Below are 19,686 nucleotides of genomic sequence, written 5' to 3'. Positions count from 1 at the left end.
GCTGTCTGAAACTCAACAGGCTACCAGTATGTGTGGTGATGCACCAAGCAGAAAAGCCCATTGTTATGACTAGTCTACCACAAAGCCTTGTCTGCGCACTGTCTCTGATGTGGTTCCTGAGAGACTATAGTGTGCGACTACAGCAGTGAGTGTGTGTCTCTGGGCTACTGTGTGGTATAAAGCATGCCATTGCCTTCAGGCTGCCCTTTTAGAGCAGCATTGACAGTCTTGCTGGTGTCATTAAAAGTAATGTATTGAGGATAAGTGCTCATTGGTAACCTGCTTTCTTCTTCATGTTTCTGAACGTGGTAGTATTTAATCTTAAATGACTTCAGTTTCTAATCCAGACTAAAGATGTGAAAATACCAGAATTTTGCAGACTGCGTGTCCTGAATTTATGTTTAGGGTCGATGTCACATTTATTATTTGTTGTTATGCGAAGTATTGCTGCTGCTGCTTTATTTTTTTTATAGTACTGTCGCTGCCGCAGCACATTCAGTCGCCAGTATCACGTTGTTTTGCTCTTGCCTTGGTGGGTGTTCCCAAGATTGCTTCTGCTTGCCGTCAGGCAGGAATGTGGAACCAATTTTGACTCTGTACTGCCGATACTGACGAAAACTAGGAGTATATTTTGCCACAGACTTGGCACTGAAGTATCAGGTTTGGCTACCCAGTGAGGTTGAGACTTTACCAACTTTTTTACTCTTCTTCAGAAAGTAAAGCTAAAATAAGCAAGAAATTAAAAGATTAGCATTATTCTTTACACCGCTGGTGCACGGTAAGACGCTGAGTCCACCAGTTGTTTGCAGTGTGATGTGCTTTCTTCCTTTGTGAGCTATCAGGGTGGGCTTTTGCGACGTTTGCCCTCATTGCTTTCTCACATTGTAACACCTACTGGTAGGCCCGCTGCTTCATAGGTGGCCAGCTATCAAAGTTAATGAAACTTGTCTTTTGTGGCCCATAGGCCTCCTACTGTGCTCTAACTGTGTGAAACATTTCACCTAGAACTCATTGTGGTTTACTTCCGTGATTTCGCTTGACTTTAATTATGGGAATTTTTTTGCTTGGAAAAAAAAGATGTTCAGTGTCTGTCTTGCAGATATGTTCATGTAGTGGTTTGACATTTATTTGTGCTTGATGAAATTGGTTTGTGTTTTTATTTATTTATTTATTTATTTATTTATTTGGTTCTCATACTCTTAAAGAACGATGTCTGTGTTTACCCACAGCACCTGATCAATTACCAGTGTCTGTTATTGATTCTCACACCACTGCTTTCTCATACTGTCTCCTTTATAACGAGCTAGAAGCTTTAGGTGTTTAACTTAATCATTACCTTCTCCCCCACCACCCTTCCTTCTGTCCTGCCCAGAAAATCAACCCGGGGTGTCGCCCCACTCCCACCCCTCAGGGCACAACACCTTAATGGTGTTGACTTCCCACCAAAGAGTAAGCAAATACGAAGCCATGAATAGATGGCCATGTTAGGCTTCAATAGGGAATCACTTAAGAGGATTTCTTAAGAGGATGAATGTGTGAAATACTCTGAGTTAAAGAGTGTGGGGGTTGCTTGTGTATAAGATAATGTGTAACTTCCTGCTATTAGTTTGACTTAAAACAGGCCATTTTTATCAGACTGACAGACATTGTTAATTATCTGGTCTTTTAACATGGTAATTTGTAACATGCAAGTCCTATTATGACCTCTGACCTCTCAGCAAGTATTTTAGCCTTTGCACCTGCCTATATATGATGACTAACATTGGGCAGGAGGACTTTGCTTGAACAGCCGGAAGGGGGGCCCTGCCACATAGGAAGAAGGGAGAGGGAACACATGAGAGGGGGCAGGGTGATTTTCTTTCCCTAATCCCACCATCAGAAGTTCTCTCTCATCCATGCCGTTTAGTAAAGGGCTATCAGCTCCTCTCTGACGATATGTTCCAGTGCATTCCTCACATTCCTCCATTGTAATGCCCACCTCCCTCCATCTCCCCCGCTCACCCTCTCCAAATAAAACCTCTCTGTTTGCTCAGTGTTTAATCTGGACAAGGTTCTCTCTGTTGGTCGTCTTCTCTTTTTTTTCCTTTTTCTAATCTCGGAAGGTGAACATTGTAGTGTCTGTTCTCTTCTAGTGACAGAAAGGGAAATGTAGTCTTTGGTGTTTCTGAACACAATCCCTGTTGCATGAGTTACAGGTTAAACTGGGCATGTCTGTTGTTGGGAGGCCATGTTAAGTGGTTAATGTACAAAGGTGAAAAGTATCCATGGCTTCCAAGCTTCCCCCTGCCAAAGTTGCTCCATAAAGAAGAAGGAGGTGCCAAAAAAGAAAGAACACAAAAGTTTAAGACATGAAGGATGAGTCAGAATTTTTGAATTGTTAAATAGAAGTGAAAGTTTTGAGAAATCTAATAGTGAGTTAGGATTCTATGTAACGTTATACCTTCATGTTTAAGAATCATGAGATAAGAATCATCTGTCTTATGTTTTGGTTAAAGCCTCGTCTGTTAAGTCCAAACCTAAAGACTGATAAAGACAAAGCGCAGCTATAGCACATGGGAAACGTCACGTAAGAGCGTTGATAAACATCAAGCTCAAGTTCGTTTCAGTCCATACTCATATTGATATAATGCAATAAAACTTTCAACGTCATTCAGTCAGTTCATCAGGTTTGGTATAATCTAACTTACTCTTCACCAGTTTACAGTGTTCAAGCTAAAAGGTATGAACTGAAATAAATTACAAACTGACTAGGCTTGTAACATTAGCTGAGGTGAGAAGAGATGCTTAGCGTTTGTCTTATTATCTTAAAGGCTTTCGATTGACTGCTTTTCTTGGAGTAAAACAGGCCGTTTCTTGGAGTCATCTACTATGGATACTGCAGTCTTGAGGAGTAATTATATATTTCAGAGTGAGACAAACTAGGCCATTACTAACACTAGAATTCAGTAGTCACCCATATGGCCCAGAAAATATCTGTTAAAATAGGTCATCAGAACTTGTCTCAACCCACTCCAACCGCAGGTCTTAAAGTTGCACACACTTGTCGATGTAGTGTAGGATTAAATTAGGATTACTGTGAACTATAAAAATGGAGGAATGAACAATTGCAGCTTTGACTTTTTAAACGTGTGGGCATGACCGTCCTCACTGGTCTGTATTCACAAACCACCTCAGGAGCAGAAGTGCTGATCTTGAATCAGTTTTTGTGACTGTAACAGTCATGAATGCACAGAAATCTCTGTCCTCTAATTTATGACTGCTGAATACCAGCCCTAATATTGCCCTAAATTGCCCTTAGCTGGAAAACTGTATTAATTTTATTGTTCACAGTAAGTCATACTGTATCATAAAACACACTGACTAGTCTGGGTGACCTTAATTAAGACCTGGATGTGGTTTGAGTGGAGGGAGACATTTTGGTCATGTCTTTTTACAGAAATTATCTGGGCTGTTTGGGTGACTGTTGAGGGCTAGTGATTTTAGCAACAATAGCCTCATGGCTCCAGTTCTAAACTGAAGAAGCAAAATTTAGAGCTGCCAAACATGTCTTGGCTGTTTGTCTACATCTAAGGTAAGTGGAATATTGTGTAAATTTGATTTGTCGCTGAACAGTTCCTTGTTCTTTTTGAGGACGTTCTGAAAAGGCATCGGAGAACTTCATGCGTCAAGTCTGCTGTTACGTTCCGTGGGAGTGAGGAGTCAAACAGATGTTCTTCATATCTCCCAGCTGGCTTATGGGCAGATGGTGAAAAGTTGTGTACAGGGGAAGAGGACGGTCATGCCCACACGTTTAAAAAGTCAAAGCTGCAATTGTTCATTTCTCGAGGGAAGAATGCGATGAGGTCATGGGAGGAAAATTAATTGGGCCGAAGCACCGGGTCAAGGCATTCCTCCTGGACAACTCCCGGTTTTCACAGCGCCCCCTAATCCTGTTCTTCCTCGATGAGGGCTTCTTTCTTTTTCTTTCTCTCTCTCTTTTTTCCTCTTCCTTTCTTTCTCTTTCTCTCACTCAGGCTGTTTGAGTGTGAAAAAGTGCAAGGGGAATGCATGGAGAGCCCCAGGCTCACAGAGTTACCTTACTGGGTTGGCTCTTCTCCAGACCAGCAAATACATACCTCAGAGTTACAGCTGAAGTAAGAAAAGAATCAATATCTGAGTTAAGGGTGTTGTAATAGCTTGGAGTTTGGGTTTCAGTGCCTTTTCTGTTTGCGAAGCTGGTCGCATCTGATTGTAATTTGAACAGTCATTCCGTGGCTTCTTGCCTAAGACAAAATGTGGAGTTTTTAAAGCTTTACACATTTTAACTGATAATGACTCCCGTGTCTTCTGGGTGGCTTGCATTGAGTTTTTGGTGAAACACTTTGTAGAATCTGAGCTTGCAAAAATGAAATGTTTTATTTCAAGGTGGCTTTGTCCTGTGGGGCTGGATAATGACAGAGAACCGTTCTAAGGGGTGAGCAGCAGTACCCTGTCTGTTTCTGACCACCCCCTGGGGAGGAGGGGTGGATGTTGTTCTCAAAGGAAACTCCAGCCCTTTTCTTCTGGTATCTCAGAAATTTCAAAAAGAATATTTTCAGGCTATGTATCAAAAAATTCTAAAATGTTATATACATTTTATGCCAGATGTTAAATAGCTACTAACTACCTTTTTCCCTTACAACTTTCATTTGCATGTATCACAACAAGTCTTTTAAACCTTTGATGCCAGTGCAAAAAGTGGCTATTTGTGCAGTTAAATCTGTTACTTTCCTTAAAACAACGTAATTTCATGGTGCTGCTGCTGCTGCACCGTATGTAAGGATCTAACAAAGCTGAAAATTGACGCTTATTTGAAATAAATCGTAGTGCAGCCAACAATAAAGGAAGCATGTTTTACGTTGTGATAGAAATTATGGTAGTACTCAATTATGACCAATTTGAACATAACTCCTCTGGCAACACATTTAAATAAGCTCAGTGTTACGTGTCTGAATGTATCGCTGGCGAGACTTTCGGTTTGACCCGTCCCAGGCATTCGGCTGTGGCCCTTGGATGTTTGTTTTGCTGATTTGTCGGTCGGTTCTCAACCCAACTTAGCCTTTATCACCTTTGAATGTCTCTGACATGGTTCAAAGGTGAATTGAAAGGCGTTAATTCATTGCATGGCCAACAGCAAAATGCTCCACCCTTTTGTCAGCCCTGGAATGTGAAAGGAATTTCTGAGGTGGACCTCACCCTTAAATTTCTGAATGGTGGAAAACTGCTAAGCCCCTTTTACAATAGGAATGCTGGATTTATTTTCAACTAGTGTTTTCTGGGACCTAGTCATGGACCAAATATTAGGCAGTGAGGACTCCCCATTGAACGTCTGAAAATCATTTTAGCCCGAGTCTAGACAGCTCTGTGTGTCTTTAGTGTCAGTATTGAATTGATACCTCTTGTCACATGCGGCGATACTGACCGTGTTATATGATATGATTTTCTGAACAGTGCTCCTTGCCGGCGTTTGCCTTTTAAAGGTTTATTAGAGATGCGGTTTTATTAGCTAAGACAGCTGCTTTATTTTAAAAGACCTCTCAATTCCATCCTCTATCATGTCTGTCAGCTTAGGCACATAAATGCTTTTGACACATTTTTATGGGCCAAGACTAAATCCTTTGACTTCCAAATTACCATGCAGCATGAAAGAGTCCCATGAGGCTTTGTTCTTAATCCGCCCATGTTCGATCCAAAGAAAGAGCTCCTCCACTTGTGTTTTAGATTCATTCTAATCAGAATCTGCTGCAGCATATTTAAGGACAGCACAATTCTGCTATCCTGAAACAAAAATCAGTTTAGCAATCCAGTTGGCGCATAGACAGGATCGTCTGGTCAAACGTGCAGCTGTTATCTTGACTCAGGGGTTCTCACGTTTAAATCTGTTGGTCATTCTCTCTCAGGATGACTGAACAAAGCCTGGTTTACCGAAAGCATTATGGCACATAAATCAGTGTAAAATGTATTCTTAAGGGTTAGCTTGAAAACATTTTGCCAGTTAACGATAGTTGAAGCTACAATGCTTTTGGGAAAGCAAAGCAAGTCCTGTTCTCAGAGCTGTCTCTGTTCTAATACCCCGTGTTCTTCCATGCAGGGTGGATTTATGACGACTGTCTTCTCAGGGAACACAGCTGCTGCTTCTCTTTCCTCACTTCATTCTTTCCTCCATGTAGAAACTGTAGAGACCCCTTATGATAAATTGGGCTGCAAATGCTTATGTTCACCCTTGATGATAAAACACCAAATGGCCTGATCCATAGGTCCGTCACTGACCAAAGATTTTCTGTCAGGGCCTACAGACGCTCATGGTATGCCGTAAATATAGTTCGACGTTCCTCCGCAGTTACTTTCCTGAGTTTGTCTCGTGTGTTATGATTTTGTGGGACTGTGTGCTTTCATAGTCAGGCCTTAGATCAACTGGGGCAAGAGGCCTATGTTTACGGTTACTGTACAAGCCTCAGCGTGCTGCCATAACACTTCTCCCGATGTTCAGTAATGACCAGTTAAGCTCCACTAAACCACATAGTGGTGTTTTAAGAAAAGACATGGCTCACTTGTAACAGGAAGTTCACATTCTCCCATGGAAGGCAAGCTTTAAAAAACACCATTCTTGTGGATTTTAAACCGTCGAGGATTGTAATCGTGATCTTACATGTCAAATCAGTATTCTGACAAACCAAAGCACTGTTGTTGTTTTTTTTTCTTTTTTTTCTTTTGGACGTTTATTTTTGTCAATGTTTTGTCTAACTCTAATCACCCAACAGAGTCTTTGGCATGACCATATCTTCATATATCTTTCTTGCTTCTCTCACTATCTCTCATCTGTCATTTGCTGTTCTTTTTCATTTGATTATCTGTTGATTGACCAAGTCATCCCATTGCTGGCTGACTACATAAAAAACATCTGATATTGGCAATCGGTGCATCACTGGTAATTGAGTTTTAAAGAATGGGACCCTGCCAAAGCTACTAAAAGTCCTTGAGTTAGCCTTCAGGGGTACCTGGCTCTTTCTTGTGGATCTTACTTTGACACAGTGGCTTTTACTACTGTACCTCTGTGTTGAACCAGACATTTTGCATACCCTCCATTTCCTGGGCCTTTGGTCAGAAGCTTACTGCTCCCCACACTGGTGGCTATTTTATCTGTTGCGTTTTGTAGAGCTGGTTTCTCCCAGTAGCTCTGAAGCCGAAGGACAGAAGCTGATCACCATTTTCAGGATTAGTGATTGTGACATCTAACTGCGTCGTGCAGAGGTTTTCCCTTAGCCTCTCATGCTTAGCACACAAGCTAATTACTGTCTCCTCTTTTTTAGCAGCAGCTGTAACTTTGTCTTGGAGCTACAGCCCGTTGTTTAGCCCGTTGACTTTCTTGGCTTCAGTGCAGTTAATCAGTAACGCTGGTTTCCTGAGTGCTGGCTGACATCTTTGCTTTGCTATGGTGTGTGCACAGTCTGAATGTTGGGTTAATGACTTAATGTTTAGTTCAGGTCATTAAAAATTCTGCTGGCAGCATTGGAACCCAGCGAAAGTCACTTTTTGAATTGGTGTGGCTTATGTAAAGCAGACCTTTACATGACCCATGTTTGCAATTGAGTGTTGAGGAGTGTCTTGCTGATATAGAACCACCGTTAAAAGAAGCACCTAGTAGAATCGCTACTTTTCTGACTGTGTTCGAGGACTGCCAGAAAAAGCTCAATGCCAACTACCGCATGTAGCTCTGCTAAAAATGCTTAGAACACATTAACAGCTACATTGACATATAGCATAGCTAATTTGACATTGAGGATGGTACAGCAAGTCCTTGGTCATATCACTGCAGCTAGGTTGTGGCCTTCCACTGATACCTGTTGAAGTCTGGTGAGTACAAACTTAGCAGAAGGAACCCTTCGTCCGCAGACATTGAGGTTTTTCTGTGACTGCAACGAATTTGTTTTTTAGAATCTCTTGAGCCTCCAGATCCTACCTGGAGTATAACCATGACCTGGGTAGTGCTGAATGGTGATTTGCTGTAGGACGTCTGTGTGGTAACTACAGAGTCATCACTCTGCATTCTCCTGGTTCTTCAAGTCAGTGTGGCCTCCCATTAAGTAGTGAGCCAGGACTTACATTCCTTGTGACTGTGATGGTCATCCACTGTGTTTTTCACCACTGTCTGCTAATAGGAATTGAATGCAAATTAATAATTGTAATTTTCAAAATTATGGATGATTACCAAAGTTGGCAGTCACTGAGTATCCTGAAACGACTCCTTCTGGACATCTTCAGTGCGAGAATGGTATCCAGAGACCCACAGTTACATTTTGTAACTAGCAGTATTTCTGCAGGACGCTATGTTGCGGATTATACAAAAGGACATTATGATTTTGCGATTCCTGTCCTCCATTCACCCTTCTTGATATTTACTTCAATAACTCCGTTGTTCTGGAAGGAGAAACAGAATTCTTTTTGTCTGTTTTGCATAAAACTGCTATTCATTTAAAGTCTGAGTAAACTCATGGTTAACTGTCTTTTGAGAAGTGCAAAAACAGGCACTCTTAGCTTCACTTGAATTGCTAGTGACTTATTCATATTGTGCTATAAATGTGAATATGGATACTTATGCACTTTTACTGACATTTATTTTAAATGTATATTAATGTTTGGATTGACATATTAAGTGACTATGAAAGGTTTCTGTATCCAGGTAGCATCTCCTCTTACGTCTTGCTTTTTGAATCAGATGGGCACTTTCAGTGGTAATTGTCATGGGTTATACCACTTATTTGTTCTTCGTGTTGAAAGTATGATGACATTTTATTTGTGCTTCAGTGTTCCTCACATTCCATACTCATGTACTTTAGTCTTATTCTGGCCCCAACTGGGATCTTGGTGAGCAGAAGGCTTTCCTCAGGCTAGTTCCCAGGTCTAGGAGACATCTGGGGCTGCTTCCTCTACAGCTGTGGTGGATAACAGCTTTCTGAACGTCCAGATTCTGTTGTCTGACCAGAGGAAGTGATACGTGGCTGTGTCATTTTTATCCAGACCTTTATAAATTCACATTATTGAAAATGTGAAAGTATTGGCATTTCACATTCTTCCTTTATGTTTCAGAACTGAAGTCTGACTACTGTATTGCATTCCTGCTTTTCTTCTCAGAACTGAAAAGGCAACTAAAATCTGCGATTAATGCTGAGCCTTTGGAATAGGCTTCTTACAGGTTCGCTGTTTCACGTGTAGTAACTGTATGTTGTCTGATGGTTACCCCATGGTTTAATAACACAAATCATTGTGTATTTTCATCTGTTTTCAAGTTCTAATTTTACTGAAGTTCCTCAAATTAGTGTTTCCCAACCTATTTGTGGCAAGGCTCTTTAGTCATTCATGTTATCAAATGTAAAGGACTCTGTAAGCTGCCCGTTTTTTTTAATTATTTTTTTTGTTTTTTATTTTTGGCAACCATTCCATGACACCCACCAAAATTAACCCAAATTTGAGAACCACGGTCATGAAAAACAAAGCAGTAGCCTGTGAATATTTCAGAAAGAACTTTGAAGAATTTTTGCTTCAAAATGCAAAATGTTTAAATGTGACAAGGGGTTAAATCCTTTTGTATACTTTTGCTTTTTGTTTGTTTCTTATACAAGGTTGTACAGAGAGAGAGGCAATGCAGAACTCCCTGCGCAAGTAAAAGAAAATATGAAAATATTCTATTAAAAGGACAAAAAAATGGTTTAAAACTAATGTCCAAGGGTAATGACCATGCAAAATGTTTAAGTGTATATGTGAGTTGTGCTGTTTGTATTCCATAATATTTGTGTCTTTAATTTTTCACAAGCTTGTGTTTTTTAGTAGTTGCTCAATATGTTGAAACATTGAGAAAACTTCTCTGGCTGAGTTATCATATTGTGAAATTGAGAACGTAACACCCCTGTTTTGGAGTGATCAGGACACAGGAAGTTCAGAGCTAGTGTGACTGTTTGCATCCCATAGGGCTTGAATCTGGCCTTGGCCATGCCTCTGAACCCTAGCAGTGCTCCAGTGAACATCTGGTTTCAGTGCTGAAATACTCTTTGCCTGATCCCTGAGAGCGCCCACCACCATGTTAGTAAGATGAACGGTCTTTGTTTGCAAAACGGCTATACATTCTCTTAGCTGTGACTCGCTTTGTCAAACGTTTGTCTTGTTTTGTGAGGATGTGGGGGTGGCTTCAGAAATGAGAGCCCAGTGTCTACGGCTGTTGGCAGTGAAGTCCCTTCAGTCATTCATGCATGTCTTTTGGCCCTTTAACACTTATTTGTTTCATTGCAGAGCGGTTTAATAGGAGTCCTTGTGGTTTCACTATCAACAGTTGTGCATTTTTTACTGTACCTTTTTTTGACTAAAATAAATAAATACAAAAATACATAAAATAAGCAAGATTGGCTTGTTTCGGCATGTTTGTTTCAGTTCAGCTAAAGTGGTTCCTGGTCATACACAGTAGTTATGCACAAAAATAAAGATCTCTTCAGCTCCTTTTAAAGTGGCTTTTTCTTTGGGGTTTTTCTCTTTCGGTTGAAAAATCTAAATGACCATTTTTGACCATTTTTTGCCAACAATTTTCTTATATTTAAGTGTTGCAACACTGGGGCTTTTTTCTCAATTCCTAATTAATCTTATCAAACCTTATTAAAACTATTGTGATGCATATTGTGTACTGTGAACATCTGTTTTTGTCACGTCACTCGCCTCATAAATTTAAGTGAAAAGTGCTGCATCAACTCCAGTTTACTTACAGACATCATAAGTTCATTGTTTACCTTTTTCTAGTCATGCTATAATTGTCCTGGTCCACAGGAAAGCTAGTGCTTTTAAATCCACACATCCCAGCAGTGTGTTATGACTCAGAGGCAAATTAAGGTAAGGGCATGGCCTGAAAACTCTAGGATAAAAGTTGTGGTGAAATACACAGCTGTTCTGGTGCCAACAATTTATATAGAGTAGAATTTGAACGGCTCATTAGAAACGTGAGCGTTTACCAGATTTGCCTGCTGCATTGTTGAAAAATGCCTTGCACTCACTGGTGTGAGCTTTGCTCCTGTGTGTCTTGAACACTGCAAGTGCAGCGTTGGCTGGTTTCATGGACAAACTCATTAGTATGTACAGTTGAAAGTAAAGTTTAACTTGTACTTTGTGGTTCGTCAAGCGTGCTGCTAACTTTGTTAGGTTTGCTTTTATCACATCTTTAATCTTGAGAAGTCGTTGGCCGGTTCATTCCTCTTTTTTTGTTTATTAGTAACTTTAGATTCGTTGTCCAATCCAACCTGCTGTGAACTGTTTTCTCCCTCTTAAGTGAACTTTTACCTTGGCAGCTTGATGTGTAGGCAGGGGTCTCGTGAAAGTTAGCAGGTTTGTCATCATGGTAGTCTCCACAATACACTCGAAGACAGCTCTGATGGAATGGTCTGTTCCAGTCTCAATAAACTTCCTTCTGCTCTAGCTTTTTTGTTTGGCCTTTATCTCCACATAACTCGGCCTATTTGCTTAACGCACGGTTGTTCCTCTCTTTTAGTTTTTGCAGATTTGTTTGGAGAGCAAATTCTTTGCTAAAGCAAACACAGCCCACCGCCCCCCGCTCTGCACCCCCTGTGGCTGTGCTGAAAGATGGTGTCATTTTCTTCGTACAAAATGAATGACATCTCTCCATACTATTTCCCTTCAGTCGTCATTTACAGTCATCTTGAACATGCCTAGCTTGCTCGGGCTTGATAAATATGTTCGTACATGTTCAGTCTTTTTGCTGGGGGACCCAGGCTGCTTGAAGGTGTGAAAAAAAGACCCACACTAAAGCTGTCGCCCCCTTGCTTCTACTGCACAATTTAGAGCGGTGTTTCATATCCACCTGTTTGATTTCAGAACATGAGATGCAGCCTTTCAGGTCTTGTTTTTCAGTTGTTTGCTTTTTCACCATTATGTTTGATGAGAGGGAGGGGTGATAAAAGATATGTTGCATTATTCATTCATTTATTCATTCATTCATTCATTCATTATTCATCAATGTTTCTGACGAGTATAAACTCCACCTGGCTTGGATGAGAGGATGTAACTGGCAGGCAGACCAACATTTGCGTCATAGTGTTTAGTTTATCTGTGTGATGCAGGTTTTTTTTGCCTAAAGTAAAATCGTCAGTCTTATTTTCAAATGTGAAGATGCACTAAATTCTGATTCCATGTCCACTGTGGCTCTAAATAAAAAAAAAATAAAAAAAATGTGCTGGGAATGGAGCTAATAATAGACGTGCAGCTCCACTATGGCACTGCCCCCTTCCGGCTATTTACAGACGTGTGCAAGCAACTTCCAGTGGTGTTCTTCAGGCCCTAATAATCAAAAGCACATCTATTTGTATAGTATTCAGTGTTGGTTTAAAGAACTGTTAAAACAGTTTTAATACATTTCTATAAACATGTATGCAAATTATTCTTTGGCTCTGTATGAACAGGGCATGTGTATGGGTACTCAAGTACTCGAGTAACTGGTTGAGGTGCCAGTATTCGGGTATTCGTCATGTTTTATCGTGGGAAGACAGTTCAGAGAAATATAGAGGCCAACAATTCAGCGAAACATGACATTTTTGCTAGTATTTATGTCTAAGTATGTTATGTTGCACTTTGCTGCTCCAGAACAGCAAAGAGTACCTGAACGTGAGCACATTGCCAAGGATGTGTTATTAAGGACGTGACTGAGAAAGCTGTTATAACGCGGCTCTATCCAGGCGTACCAGGTGAACCAACTGTTAGCTAGAGCCAAAAACAGTGAAAATATTTTCTCTGACAAATAACATGTGGGCACATCATCCATTGAGGAGAAACATACCTCCTGTAGAGGTCATTGAGACATCATCAACATCTATGTGGCACTTGTTAGCTTTATTAGCTTATCACACAAAATGGACGTTTTCCCTCGGCTGTTTTGAATAACAGAACCTGCTCCTCTCTCTGTTTGCTGCTATATTTCTGAATGAACTGTGAAGCATTTTGTCACGTATGCATTCTACAGTATGAGTTAACTAGTGACTAATCATATATAAACAAAAACTCTTGAAGTTTCGGAGGATCTAATGTTCAGCCTTAAAAAACTAAAATAACTAACAAAAAAATAAGAGAAATACTGGTCATTGTAGTAAGTGTGTTAAGTGTTTTCAGGTGAAAATGTTGATCTGTCTAGTCTTTGTGATTAATGAAATAATCAAAGTTTTAACGTTAATCTCTGCATGGGGGTTCTAGAAGGTCTATATCTATGTGATCATTTCTCCATCTGGTTGAGTTAATTACCTGCAGTCACCTACAGGCAACGCTAAACTGTACACTGGTTATAAATAAGTGCATATAGTTCTTGGTTTTGCTTTGTCTGCGTCTGATCTTCATCCCTCCAGCTAACAGATGGTGCCAATTCTGTCTGACTAATGTTTATGCCTGCATTCTGCGCCCTTCATGTCAGAACAATGTCTTCCCTGTCTGCATCTGTACTGTAAAGTCTTCATGTTTTATGATCTCTAGTTCATCTTCTGGTTATCTGTGCATTTCCCATGCAGGACTGCTTACTTTGCTTATATATTACAAGGCTCTAATCACTTTCTTACATGTTCTGTGTAGGTTTTTTTTCTTATTTATTTATTTTTTGTTTTCTTTTTTATTCAGTCATATGCTGCTAAAACTTGTTTATAGAACACACCCACTGTGTTTCCATTGACAGTCAGTCCCACTGGCTGATGCAATCTAACTGCACTTTGCGGTGTCTGTTTGAACACTCTAGGTGTGGGTGGTATGACGATATTGTTATCACAATAAATTATGTGGTGATAAGCTTTTCAAGCATATCGTGGGTGTCATTAGCACTTTCACAACAGAGATCAATGACATGGTGCATTATAAAGAGATTTAGCTCCCAATGGCATAGCTGTCTAAGGTTTCACCCTGTTGTTAGGACATGAATTTGAATCCCAGCAATGCTGAATGTCCAAGATAGAATCGATAGTCTTGCTTAACTGGGGAAAAATATTATTGTACTTGCAGTTTTTTTATTTTTAAAAAATTTGACACTTTTCTATGTGCTGTGTTTCACAAAATCTCTCCAGTTATTGTGATATTTTTGCCATATTGTTCATCATCTGATCTCTTCTACAGGCAAGGCCTTTGACATCACCTACGTGCGTCTTAAGTTCCACACCAGCCGCCCAGAGAGCTTTGCCATCTACAAGCGTACCAGCGAGGATGGTCCCTGGATCCCATACCAGTACTACAGCGGCTCATGTGAGAAAACCTACAGCAAGGTGAACCGTGGCTTCATCCGCACTGGAGAGGATGAACAGCAGGCGCTTTGCACAGACGAGTTCAGCGACATCTCACCACTTACCGGAGGAAACGTGGCCTTCTCCACACTCGAGGGTCGGCCAAGCGCATACAACTTCGACAACAGCCCTGTGCTGCAGGTAAGGCCTTAGCATTTGTCCCGTCCCTCCCATTGTCCAGCTGAAATTAGCAGGTAGCCTTTCCTTTCGTGACTCTCTGTTCGGTCGGTTACCAATCGAAATCGGACGACAAAAGTGGATTGAAAAGCTAAAAACTAGCTGATCACAAATACCTTATTATGCGAGGCAAAGTTACAGCTTGCGTGGTGGTTATACAAAACCTAAAACAGACATTTGAAAAAGATATTCTTACTTTGTTTTGCAGTTTCTCTGGAGTCAAGTGTTCATTGCGTTCAGTGATTTGCCAACAATGTCTCATAGTGCCTAAGCATTAAACCCTTTCAGCGCCAAGCTATGCCCCAGTGCACAGTGATGATCTTGCTCTATAGGTAGAGACATTATAGACATATTTATAGGTAGAGCTCTTCTCAAAATTGTAGGTAGTATGTTGATGGCCTAAATCACACAAAGCTGAATTCACACTCTTATTTACCAGCTTGTAGTTCCTCCTTAAATTGTGCGGCAGTTACATTCTGGCGCTTCAGGCCTCTGCCTACTCGGGCACCATTTAAAGTGAAATGGGAAAATTCTAACAAGAAGCTGGCGAGCAGAAAGCTGACTTCAGCCTTGTCTAAATCATCAGAAAGTGCTACTAGTATTAAAACTGCTCTTTGGATATGTTGATTTTCCAGTTACCCTATCAAAAAAAATACACAAAGTTTGCACTGCACAGAGTTAAGCTCCCATTGGGAAATTAAACATTCTCCAACCATCTTCTCTGCGTTTGGTGGAGTTTACAGCACAACAACTCTGTCATTGTTACCTTGTGCCGTAAAGAGCGCTGCTTTTTGCCATAAAGAGTGCCGCTTTCTGTTGCTTTCTGCCCCCTTGTTGTGTGCGCATCTCTATTTTATATTATTTACAGGCAACTGTAAATAATAATAAATCAAATGTTAATTATTGTTTATAATTACTCTTTGCTAGGCATTTCTCATGCACATTACAATGCACATATTTTTTTAAGGGGTACTTTAAAATGCGCACTCCGAATTTAGAGAAATGTTTTACATTTCAGTAATGCAGTTCATTACAAGGCATAACGTGATGTTGTAAAACATTACAGATTTAGTTGCAGAGCTTTTGATACACGTGTAGTCATAGATGTGTTTTGTATGCATTGTGAGTCTATAACCCCTTTTACACCTGGTCATTTCATGCATCTTGAGTATCAGGATTATAGCTGGATATAGCTGAGAAATACAAGTGTAAACGCACCCACGCGTAATGAGCAGATTTGCATATTATGTCCCACACAGCAATCAGATTTCAGACTAACCGGAGATGCATTTGACTACCAATTGTAAATGCATGTGGCAAAAATCTTACCAGGAAACAATTCAGACACTAGTCACATGAAGTAACCAGGTGTGAACGTGGTCTATATGTGTGCGTCGTGCACGTGTGCTCAGCATGTGTTCTGCTGCTTAACGTCTGTCATTTTTGGGAATCCATAACATCATAATTAAAAAAAAATGGAAGAAAATGTCAAAAAAGGCAGTTTAATGGTTTGGACATCCAGTTTTCACTCTAGGATGGCTGATATTTTTTGGGGTGTTTCTGAAAAGAAAAAAGTTTGTCTGGAGCCCTGCGGACAGATCATCCTTAAGGCCTCAGCATACTTCTTGCGAAACAAAATTCTAGAGGGTTGTGGGAAGCCGGAAGTGCCTTCCTGAGCATACAAGTTCTCATACAGTCAGCGGTTTCGTGTTGCTTGTCGCGGATGCTCCACCGTGACGCTATGACATTTTATGATAAGTTTCATGACTGCTGGAAAATGATTCTTTCACAGTTCTTACTATGGCGACGTTGGAGTTCAGAATATTGCCACCATGTAAGGTGGAACGGGAGAATTCAAACAAGAGGCTGGTGAATAGAAAGCCAACTTTAGCCTCGACCTCGTGTGAACCTAAATATAAGAGAACCTGTATGTTTTGGTGCTTAGTACTAGTTAGTACTACCGAATAACACACTTACTATCTTACATTTAGGAGATATTCATAGTTTATTTAACAAATGCGTGTTTCTCAGTAAAATATTATGTGTGTCTGCTGAAGCTCAAAGTCATCCATCTTTGTTTAATGGCTCGCCTCTTTTTTACCGACCAATCACAGGCTCTGTCGCGTAGTGTCTTCGTCCACGGAGTTCGCCCAGCTGCCATGTGTGCGTCACGGCGAACGAAGCCTCCGCACGATGTCTGCGGTTGTTTGTTTTCTTTGCAGTTACGTCACATTGTTTGCTGAAGCCAGACGAACGTCGTCTCTGCAAGAAGTCTGCTGAGGCCTTTAATATTCGCCAAAATGTGTTAAACTTTCTGCTGAGTCATTTACTCTGTCTTACCTTCTCTCTCTCACTTGCACACTTGCTTTCTTTCTTGCTTCTTCTTTCATTTTCTTTTTCTTGCTCTCTCTCTCTTTGGCTCTCACGCTCACACTCAGACACAGCCTAAAATTTCATTCAGAATTCTAGACATAATAACAACAGTGATAATAGGAAGGGAGAAAGAAAACTGGCATGCGCGCATAAACTAAAGAGTGTTTATTGTTGTGTGATACCCTTTTTTTTTTTCTTTCTTTTTATTCTTTTAACAAGCTGGATTGTGCCACTTGAGGCCTTTTGTAGTAAAAAACAAACCACCCACAAGTTTTAGGTCTATGGGAATAAGACGTCAGTGAATGAGGTTTCTTACTAAAAGGTTTTCCTTCTAGCAGTTTGAGTACCTGCTGTCCTCCCCAAAGGCTACTGTGGGATGCAAAGTACATTTGCACACATATAAGCCCTCTTAGACACTGACTCTCAGTGACGGAGAGCTGTAATAGCAAGTCAGTGAGTCATCTGCAGCCCCCTCCATGGAAATGTTAGTCACGTCTAGAGAGTGGCAGGACAGTGGAAGTGACTGTGGTTCTGATTTGGAATGAAAGGAGACTGGGTAAGGAGGATGTGGGGGAGGAATACAGACAAGGGAAGACGAGACAGGAGATAAGTGAAGTTCGTGCTGCCAGCTGGTAGCAGTGGTGGTAGCTGAAGGAAAGCATTCCTCCTCTGGCCAGGTGGAGCCTCTCGCTCGCTGACCGCTGCCAAGAGTTGCAACATGTTGCTAGGTGACACCCCCAGGTTTCCCAACCCTGCTCTGATTGCACTTGGCAGCATACAGGCACAGCTGGAAGTGTGTGTGTGTTCTGTGTGTGTGTTCTGTGTGTGTGTTCTGTGTGTGTGTTCTGTGTGTGTGTGTGTGTGTGTTCTGTTTGTGTGTGTGTGTGTGTTCTGTTTGTGTGTGCACTGTGTGCCAAATGGATCTATGAAACGTGGAGCTTATTGACATTTTATTGTGGAGAAAAAATGTGTGACTTTGTGAAATCGTCTTGCAATCCAGTCTTCTTATACAGTGCCTATACAGTATCTTGCATTTACTTTGACATTAAATTAATGGCTAACTGGATATTTAGAGCTTGTCAGTGGAATTTTTAATGGAATAATATTTTTTACATATTGCAGCAGTCAGTGTACCATTCACTTAAGAGTTACATTTTCCCAGCAGCCATCAGTTACAGGCTTTTTTCTGAGATGTGGACGCTGAACACTCGTAGTTGTCCTGGAATACCTGTTCACATACCACAAAACCACATTTCAGCCAAAACACAACATTAGAAACATTAGCTTGTATTAAAAACAGTTGTAAAGAAAATAAAATGGTGGCTAATGCCAAGAAAAAAAAACCTAGGTCTTACTGAGAGAAGAAGAAATTACTTACCTTAGACAAGTGGATTGTGGTCTTTTCAGTGGGTTATATTGAAATAAAAGACATTGTTCGGGTCTACACCATGTCTTCGTTTTCGACATGTGTTTAACCCAGTGAGATCAGTCAGATAACATTTCAGTTTGCTATTATTCTCCTTACAGACTGTGTTTAACGACTGATAAAAAAGCCTCAAACATATCGAAGTCGTCATCTTTTACAGTACTAACAAAGATGCCGGATAAGAACTGAGCCAGGCAGCAGATCAAACCATCCGTTTTTATATATACAGTTTATAGTTTCACTTGAGAAAAATATGTCAAGGAAGGCTTAAAGACATAAAATAAGCCTGTAATTGTCCTATTAATATACCTAAATAATCCTGAAGATTAAAAATTTTGTGCATTTGTAATATCCGAGTGCAGACATTGTTTAGTTAAAAAAAAGTTGTTGTTGTTGTTGTTGTTGTTGTTGTTGTGATGAATTTTGTTGTTTGTTTATGCTTTAGAGTCAGTGCACCCCTCCCTCCACTCCTCACCTCAGTACCAAAATATATGTCAAGTCTGTAGGAAAGACTGGACAGTATCTTATTATGTGTGATGAATAGGCAGTATATCTTGCTGACCTTTTGGAAAGATCACATTCTGTTTTTTTGCCATTGGGCTAGGTGTATTGTTGGTTTAACCTCTAACATGCGACAGTCTACCTCCACAAAAAGCACACATTTAGCCCTGTCGCCAGATACTTCCATATTAGACTTTCTCATGTGGCATTAAGCTATTAATACCAAAGCCAAGACCTCTTTATTTAGGAATGGATACCTTTCTGTGGCGTCATATAGCCATCCTGTCTGCTCCATAATAGAAGTGATGAGTGAAGACAGCACTAAAGGTTTGCTCTGCAACAAGCAGCCATGTAGGCTTAAATAACCTTCATCATTTGCTTAATTTATTTCTTAAATTCTAAAGCAAACTGTGATTAGTAACAGAATGAAATACTGCTGTTACACAAACCACTGCTCATACAGATATAAGGTGACAATACGAGAAGCATAGCCTAGTCACATTATTCTAATTTGGAAGGTAAATCTTTGAGTTGTGCTGGTTAAAAGCACTCCCATGGTGCAGATTATTCTGAATATAATGAGAATTTTTCTGACAAGTGTAATATAAATTTACATAAAATAAATTTAAGATGATCTTCAAACTTTCACTTGAGCCGTTTATTCCATCTCTCTCAGGATTTGATGTTGACTGCTAATTTGTGGGATACTGAATTATTGCTATGTGCTCAAGCATGTGGTTGGCCCATGTGATAATTTATGCAGTGATATGTGTGTTTAACGCAGGCTGAGAGTTTTCTGGAGCAGCATGCATATCATAATCTCAGCTGGACAGTATCCCGGTGCAGGGGGGAGTGCAGGGGGACTGTGGAGTGGGAAAGGGGGGGTTCCTC

The 19,686-nt window shown here is 40.5% G+C and overlaps 1 protein-coding gene across 1 annotated transcript in view; it reads left to right on the top strand.

Moving 5' to 3' along the window:
- The window catches only part of lamc1 (laminin, gamma 1), a 65,316-nt gene that overhangs the window by 20,807 nt on the left and 24,823 nt on the right, over positions 1-19,686 (top strand). Inside the window, exon 2 of the mRNA XM_036596031.1 lies at positions 14,155-14,459. Within this exon, the coding sequence (XP_036451924.1) occupies positions 14,155-14,459 (305 nt within the window). The remainder of the gene's footprint in view (positions 1-14,154; positions 14,460-19,686) is intronic.

This window comes from Colossoma macropomum, unplaced genomic scaffold (genome assembly GCF_904425465.1).
Source record: "Colossoma macropomum unplaced genomic scaffold, Colossoma_macropomum, whole genome shotgun sequence".
Taxonomy (NCBI): Eukaryota; Metazoa; Chordata; class Actinopteri; order Characiformes; family Serrasalmidae; genus Colossoma; species Colossoma macropomum.
Note: the sequence above shows the minus strand (reverse complement) of the source record. Positions and strands in the feature narration are given on the sequence as shown.